At 42.2% G+C, this 8,436-nt stretch overlaps 1 protein-coding gene and 1 pseudogene across 1 annotated transcript in view; both read left to right on the top strand.

Moving 5' to 3' along the window:
- CLTRN (collectrin, amino acid transport regulator) overlaps positions 1-8,436 on the top strand; it is a 38,679-nt gene that overhangs the window by 4,491 nt on the left and 25,752 nt on the right. Inside the window, exon 3 of the mRNA XM_017512379.2 lies at positions 1,635-1,720. Within this exon, the coding sequence (XP_017367868.1) occupies positions 1,635-1,720 (86 nt within the window). The remainder of the gene's footprint in view (positions 1-1,634; positions 1,721-8,436) is intronic.
- LOC108291909 lies at positions 7,352-7,704 on the top strand (annotated as a pseudogene).

Here is an 8,436-nt window from a genome sequence, read left to right as displayed (position 1 = left end):
TGGTGTTTCACTATGTTGCCCAGGCTAGTCTTAAGCTCCTGGGCTCAAGTGATCCACCCACCTTGACCTCCCAAAGTGTTGGGATTATAGGCGTGAGCCACTACTCTTGTTCCCCTTTTCTGTTCTTTCTGGTAACATCTTACAGCAAAGTTACATAAGGTAGGACTGAAGGAGAAAAGGGTGAAGTGGAAGTAGCAACTGAAGAAAGTTTAAGGTTCTATGTTACAGAGGCCAAGGTGGGAGCATCACTTAAGTCCACATGTTTGAGACCAGCCTGAGCAGCACAGCAAGACCCCATCCCTTCTCCCTCCCAAAAAAGAATATGTTATGAAAATGTTTAGGAGAAAGGAAGAAGTACAGCACAGTCATAAACCTTACCCAGAGAAGGTAATTGAGTAATACATTTTTTGTTGTTATTTAGGAGTCATTTATTTTTACTTACTGTCCCCCCTGCCACCAAAGAGGAGAAAGGCAGAAACTGTAAAATATGTTTCCCCATCCCAGAGTGAAACCCCAATTCTGACAATGTCCTTGTGATATACCAACCCCCACCCTACCCAAGTTCTTCCCCTCCCCTCAGCTTTTGCTATTTTCTCCCTTTCTGCTTCTGCTTTAGTTGCTACCTTCCTTGTTGGTCCCTAAACAGCTCAGTTTCTTTTTGCCTCAGGCTTTTTGCATTTGCTGCATTAAGGAGCAGAATGAGCCAAATATACTATATTAATTTGCTAGGGCTGCCATAACAAAGTACCACAGACTGGGTGGCTTACACAACAGAAATTTATTTTCTCTCAGTTCTGGAAGTCAACATGTCATAAGATTGGTTCCTTCTGAGGGCTGTGAGGGAAGGATCTGTTCTAATCCTTTCTCTTTGGCCTGTATGTAGATGGCCATCTTCTCCCTGTGTCTTCATATCATCTTCCCTCTGTGTCCAAATTTCCTCTTCTAAGGACATCAATCATAGTGGATTAGGGTCCACCCTAACAACTTCATTTTAACTTAATCACCTCTGCAAAGACTCTATCTCCAAATACAAGTTACATTCTGAGATATTGCAAGTTAGGACTTCAACATGAAATTTTTTTGGCGAGGACAAAATTCAGCCCATAATATGCATGTACACTCAAGTTTCTGGCTAAGCAAATTTTTAAAAAATTGTGCTGATGTTAATAAAGGCAACTGGGAGAGAGTTAATGAGGGAAAAGAGAAAGAGAGGAAGGAAATGGAAATGGACCATATATGGCCAGGATAAAATATCCAAATGCCCTATATGTTGGCTGGCTACTGATGTGCACGTTCTTAGGAAGATAGTGCAACAGGAGACACACCAAACTTAGAATGGCCAAGAAACCCTACCCTAAACATTATGGGGATATAATTTATCATGGTATCCAGTATCTAATCTATGAGAAAGGGATGTGTGTGTATGTGTGTGTGTGTGTGTGTGTGGGGAGAGGGGTGGGGAGAGAGAGAGAGAGAGGGTGGGGAGAGAGAGAGTGAGAGGGGGAGAGAGAGAGGAGAGAGAGAGAGAGAGAGAGAGAGAGAGAGAGAGAGAGAGAGAAAACCACTGTGGGTACAATTAGAACACAGTGGACCATGTTTTCCTCCATAAACTTTCTGTTTTCCTTCTCTTTCAGTATGCCTGGGATACAAATGAAGAATATCTCTTCAAAGCGATGGTAGCTTTCTCCATGAGAAAAGTTCCCAACAGAGAAGCAACAGAGTAAGCAAACAATGAGAAATCTTAACTGATTATTTGCAGTATTATTTGAGATACTGCATTATTTCAAACCTTGATCTTGAAAATAATTTATTAAGCTAATTTTTCTAAGGGATTCACAAACTTAAAAATAACTTTGGTAATCCAGCTCATTTACAGTTTATATCATGTTCCAACAATGTTCTTTGTTTAATAGACAATATGAAGATAAATATCCCTCAAAATTACAGCTACATATCCTAAGCTTTCTACATTTCTATTGTGTGTGTGTGTGTGTGTGTGTGTATGTATGTATGTATATATAATTTTTCTTGCAGATAGATACTAAAGAATTTTATTTTGAAAATAACTTAAGTGTGTATGAGTTCTTTCCACTCTTGGTATTTATCATAGTACCTTGTTTCTTTTCTTAAAAGCACTTAGTATGACTTTTAATAGTTTTACATTTTTGTCTAGTCTTCTGGAGGAATCTTCTCTATGATGTTTCCTTCTTTCTCTATTTGTGATGAGGGTAACATTCCTAGTCTTTCTCTATTCCCTTATTCACTCCTCCCCTTGAGAGGAAAATGACTTATCTGATTGGTGAGCTGGAGGGAGAACCTGGGCATGGGTTCCTTTCTCCTTCGGAGGTAGCTTTCCCCAAATGATAGCAGGCATCTCTCATGCAACTCCCTAGCTAAGTACAGAACCAGGCCCTGCATGCGTAGGTGCATGCACCCTAAGGTTATATTTGCTGTTTGCAGCTGAGGAGCATTTAGATTAGTAGGTGCCATTTTATATGAGGGGTTAATGTCTTGTGTATTACTGCAGTATAGGACAATACCTGTCTCAGTTATGCTCTACTTGAGACAATGGAGGGGAATATATTTCATTCAGGGTTTTTTTTTTAAACTAAGAAAATTTGCCTGCTGATTAAAGTCATATCCTCCAACCTAGCCTTTTATTTCAGTCTCCCATCTGTACAATCTTTTTGTCTTAATTCTATGGTAATTCAAGGCCTGGTGTAGATGATTACTATTAATTGGTCTCCCTCATATCCACAATATCTGATGCATGGGATATGAATATAAAGAATGAAACAGAAGAGTGGAATTTGAGGGAGCAAAATGAACACATATATATTTGTGTGTACACACATGTATATTTTTCATATCTATTTAAAAATAATACATTAACATAATTCAAAAAATTATAAGAAGGTATATAACAAAACCAAACTAGGCCCTAAGTAAGTTCTCTTCCTGTTTTATAGATCTTAAAATTATATATATTGTATTTCATGCCATTAAGCTGCAGCATACTTCCACAACTATTTATAATAAGGTTTTTCAATAAAAATAAGGTGATTACATTACAAAAAATTGAAAATGAAAAAAAATAAGAAAATCCACTGGTTATCTCACAGTGGTAACCCCTTAAATATTCTCTTTGTATTTTCTTCTAACCCTTCTTTTAAGCAAGTTTTATACATTGCTGTGTTCATGGCACTATTAGTTCCTTTAAGTGATCACATTTCACCTAGCACATGAGTAAGTTAAATCAAGTGTTTCCATTCTTAGGAAAAATTAATTTAAATATATATAACATTTCATATTAATTTTTGGGAATTTACCTTTAAAATGTCTTCCTTCAGAATCTGGAGCATTGTAGGAGTCTATGAATATCTGATCTAGTTTATTTGAAAGGTTGTTTGACTTACAATTGGGCATACTGGGGCTGGGTACAGTGGCTCACGCCTACAATCCCCAAACTTTGGGAGGCTGACGCAGGAAGATCACTTGAGCCCAGGAATTCGAGACCAGCCTGGGCAACATGGTGAAAGCTCGTCTCTACAAAAAATGCAAAAATTAGCTGGACACGGTGGCACACACCTATAGTCCCAGCTACTTGGGGGGCTGAGATGGGAGGATCACTTAAGCCCAGGAGTTTGAGGCTGCAGTGAACTATGATGGTGCCACTGCACTCCAGCCTGCGCAACAGAGTAAGACCTTGTCTCAACAAAAAAAAAAGAAAAAAAAACTGGGCACACTGGATATATATTGGGTTGGTGCAAAAGTAATTGTGTTTTTTGACATTGAAAGTAATGGCACTTTCAACAAAGTAGAAGCTTTTGTTTCCAGTGTCACTTGTAAAAGTCAAAACTGCAAAACTAGACTGAGGGTCAATACACATTTTTCTGTAAAGAGTCAGGCAGTATGAGTCCTGGTAATACTGCTATCAAGGGAATGAGTGATGAGCGGGATGTATTTAAGATGCAATTCAGCTGCTGGTCTGGATTCCACATGCGCTGCCGTATTGGAAGCTGCACCCCTACATGAAGAGCTATGGGAAAGGGCACCACATAATGCAAGATTGAATTGAAAATAGCTTTGCGGAGAGGCTGCTTCTCTCCAGTGTGGCAGGTGGATGGAAGACACCAGTAGCTTGGCAAATGGGTTACGTTTTAAAGACACCTTCCAGAGATCTTTTGGTGCCAGTGTGGGTAGACTGAAGGAGTATGGCAAATATTCCTTTCCAGGATAGCTTCAGGATCCAAGTCGTGGGTGCTGGTTGTTTATTGTCTTCCCCCTGACCATTGTTTATCCACTAATATTGCAGAAAACTGTGAAGCACAAAGACTAAACCAAATCACATGAATTAAAAATAAAGATATTCAAGTAATTAACAGAATAACAAATATTCTCACTTTCATCCCACCTTTTACCCAGGGGGATATCTAAAACATCTCATATCCAGTTTGATCACCAGCAATGATAGAGAGCTCATTGTCTCCTGCGCATGGCTCTTCCTATTTGGAAACCTACAATTGGCATATACTTATAGTAGAAGCTTTCTTGGCTATAAAAAAGGAAGTGATGTCTTGCTGGAGAGCTGATCTGGTCCAGTTACTATCACCGCAGGCAGGCAGTGGAAGAGAAGCCAGGGATTCCCTAAGAGGGTCAGAGAGGCTGAGGGTGTGAGCTTACAGAGAGGCCTGTGGCATTTTCACTCCCTTAGGATTTGAACAGGGCTGGGAATGGGTTCCTGTGCATATTTGCCAGTGCAGCCGGTCAGGGTGTTGATAACTGGGTCCATGCTGATGAGTTGGTGCCCATTTCTTACCAGGTAGGATGGGTTTGGATTAATATTCTTGTTCACGTCCCTCCAGTCAGGTAGAGAAGTGCTCATAGAGGGTAGAGTTTTCTATAAGAGGGGAGACTGGCATATTCTTTTCTGGTGGGATACTCCCCAACTTGCAGACATTCTCAAGACCCCCTCAAGTTGCCACCAGAGTAGCAGTAACTGGAGCTCTAGAGAATATGGTGGTGTCCTTAACCACTGAGAATGTACCTAGGACAGAAACTGGTGGCTGCCTCTTAGTTGGAGAAGTCTCATGGTGGAAGGCTGGCTTCAGTCCCTGTGACTGGGGAGAGAAAAGGCAGCTTTCTGAGCAGTCTGTACTTGAATACATTCTTGGGGCCAAGCAGAGGCTTTGGAAGGGAACAGGATGGAGTCACTGCCCGTTGGGCCCATGTCCCTAAGTGAGACAGGGCAAGACAAGGCAGCAGAGTGAGGCTGGAGGTGTATACCCCTGGAGGCAGAGCTGAGGTGGGGTGGAGGAAGTCGGTCAGAGCACGTCACCCACGTCAGGGGAAGATGCAGTGCAGAGGTCCCCGGAGTGGCTCCTGAAGGCCCCACAGGAGCATTCTAAGTGGAGAGCATCTGGACACCTACCACCACAGAGGACCCCTCACAGTGGGGGGAACCACAAGGGCCCTGGTCCAGGAAGAAGAATTTGGCCTTTCCTTGTCTATCTCACACCCCCATCATCTTGCTTTCCTGTCCCTAAGCGAGGAGAATGAAGCATTGGGGAGGGAGTGGAGCCCGGAGGAAATGGCTGGAGCCCGCCACTCAGGCCCCTGCTCTGGCCAGAACTGCTGGAAGGAGAGCAGCTGTAGGTGAGAGGCAGGAAGGCAGCTTTGGGTAGACTGGCCTGGATGCCTTAGTAGCTGGAGGTGACAGAAAAGCCACACCACCTGCTGCAGATGCTGACAAGAGGTGAGGAAGGAGGAGCTGACAGAGTGCCCAAAGGGAACAGTGTGAGCAACATCAACCTCTTCCTTCACTGAGGTCCACGAGGCCAGCGCGTGGAACCATATTGCTGTGACTAGAGTCAAGGATTAAGTGATCTGTCCTGAAAGTCTGCAATGGGCTGGGCACTGAGAGTCAAATGAGGGCTAAGACCAGGTCCCACATTGCACCAGGCCCATACCCAAGAACCTAGCCCTGGTAGACATTGTAGAAAGATAGACCAAATGTAACAGCAAGAAGACAACTCTTTCAGAATCATCATTCACAATTTCTGATACTAAATGCTTTTATTGCTCTTGCTGTATTTTCGTAGAAGCAGAATGGGGATAGATGGAAAAATGAAGTTAAAGGAAAGCTCTGGGCCGGATGCGGTGGCTCACGCCTGTAATCCCAGCACTTTGGGAGGCCAAGGCAGGCAGATCACGAGGTCAGGAGTTTGAGATCAGCCTGACTAACATGGCAAAACCCCGTCTCTACTAAAAATACAAAAAATTAGCTGGGTATGGTGGTGTGTGCCTGTAATCCCAGCTACCCGGGAGGCTGAGGCAGGAGAATTGCTTGAACCTGGGAGGTAGAGGTTGCAGTGAGCTGAGATCACACCACTATACTCCAGACTGGGGGACAGAGTGAGACTTCATCTCAAAACAAAAACAAAAACAAAAAAAGAGAAAGCTCTGGCTTCATTAGTTGAGGTTACTTGAGGTTTTCCTGGAACTTGGATTGAAGATGGCAACCAAGTGTTTTCAACTATTTACAATATGATTTAGGTCAAATTTACCAAAACAGTTTTACAGGAGTTTTAAAATGTTGAAAGGAATTTCTAAGGAAGCTATAATCTAAGTCTAAAGTTTAGTCTAATTCCTAGGTCAACTGGAAACTTAATATGCCTAGTTTACTCAAATATCAACTTTTAGATAATTTATCATTTTTAGCAAGACGGGTAAAAATCTAACTCAAGCAAGGCTTTCTTTTTCTGAGTTAAATGGTGTAGGATATGTAATGGATTTCTTCCTCTGTCTAATTATTCAAGGATGAATCTTGCGATCTAAAAAGGAACAACGTGCTGTTGTATCCACGGTAAAGAGATTAACAGTCTTGTGCTTGTAAAACAGCAGCCCAGTGCCTATTTAGTCCTTTTGATTTCCAGAAACAAGAGCCCAATTCTTACTACTCTTTTGGAGGCAGTTGGCCCTGTCTGGCGCCATTGATGAAAAATGGCAGTGGAGCCAATTCTTAGAGAAAACTTCAGACCAGGGCTTCCCACAATTGAGGAAAAGAAGTAAACATTTTTACCTGTTTTACATGATTTGCTTAAAGAAGTCACTTATGTATGAATTAATACAATTTCTTGGTAAAAACAATTGGTCAAAATGATTATTAAAGTGAATTCAAATAATTCAACCAGCCCACTGGCTGCACTGAAAAGCCATACTTACATTGTTTCTGGGTTCGGCTTCCAGCTTGCTGTAGCCACCCCACCCCTCTCGGACTCTGCATTCTTGCCAGTCCCCAAACTCTCAGTTTCTTTTTAGTCCACTGCATTGGTCACTGGTGTAGCCCACCATGTCAGATGCAATTGTGGACACCAGCTCCAAGATCATCACCAAAGGCTTAAAGGAGAAGAAAGAAGTTGTGGAGGAGGCAGAGAAGGGAAGAGATGGTCCTGGTAACGGGAATGCTAATGAGGAAAATGTGAAGCAGAAGGCTTACAATGAGGTAGAATAAGAATAGGAAGAATGTGGGCAGGAAAAGGAGGAGGAAGAAGGTGATGGTGAGGAATAGGATGAAGATGAAGACGAGGAAGCTGAGGCTGCTATGGGCAAATGGGCAGTTGAAGATGCTGAGGATGACAACGTTGATATCAAGAAGCAGAAGACCAATGAGGATGACTAGACAGCAAAAAAGGAAAAGTTAAATTAAAAGAAAAGAAAAACAGGGAAAAGGTCACCGTGACCCATTCACCCTCCACCCTGTCTCAGAATCTAAGCGTGGTCATCTTCAAGTAGAGAGGCCTGCCAGGCAGCGCCACCTGCAGGTGACAAGCGCTCTTCACTACCCAACCAAAACCACAGAATTTGCAACAGAGGAGGAGAAAACAACCAAAACTTCCAAGGTCCAGCATTTTTTCTTAAAAGTACTTTAGAAAGAAATTTGTCATATTTTTTATTTATATTATTTATTATTATTATTTTTTGAGATGGAGTGTTGCTCTGTCATCCAGGGTAGAATGCAGTAGCATGATCTTGGCCCACTGCAACCTCTACTTCCTAGGTTAAAGTGATTCTCCTGCCTCAGCCTCCCAAGTAGCTAGGATTACAGGCACTTGTCACCACGCCCGGCTAATTTTTGTATTTTTAGTAGAGACGGGTTTTCACCATGTTGGCCAGGCTAGTCTCAAACTCCTGACCTCAGGTGATCTGCCTGCCTTGGCCTGGGGAGTACTGGGATTACAGGCATGAGCCGCTGTGCCCGGCAATATTTTTTATTTTAATGGTATATTTTTGTACATATTGTTAGGAGTCAGCCATTTTTAATGCTCTCAAATGACTAAACCAGCCTTCAGAGCTTTCTCTCTCCTACTTCTAACTTTACTTGTGGTATGACCATGTTCATGATACATATTAAAGAAAAAAAAACCTTGAATAAAA

Source organism: Cebus imitator, unplaced genomic scaffold (assembly GCF_001604975.1).
Source record: "Cebus imitator isolate Cc_AM_T3 unplaced genomic scaffold, Cebus_imitator-1.0 Scaffold471, whole genome shotgun sequence".
NCBI classification, from domain to species: Eukaryota; Metazoa; Chordata; class Mammalia; order Primates; family Cebidae; genus Cebus; species Cebus imitator.
Note: the sequence above shows the minus strand (reverse complement) of the source record. Positions and strands in the feature narration are given on the sequence as shown.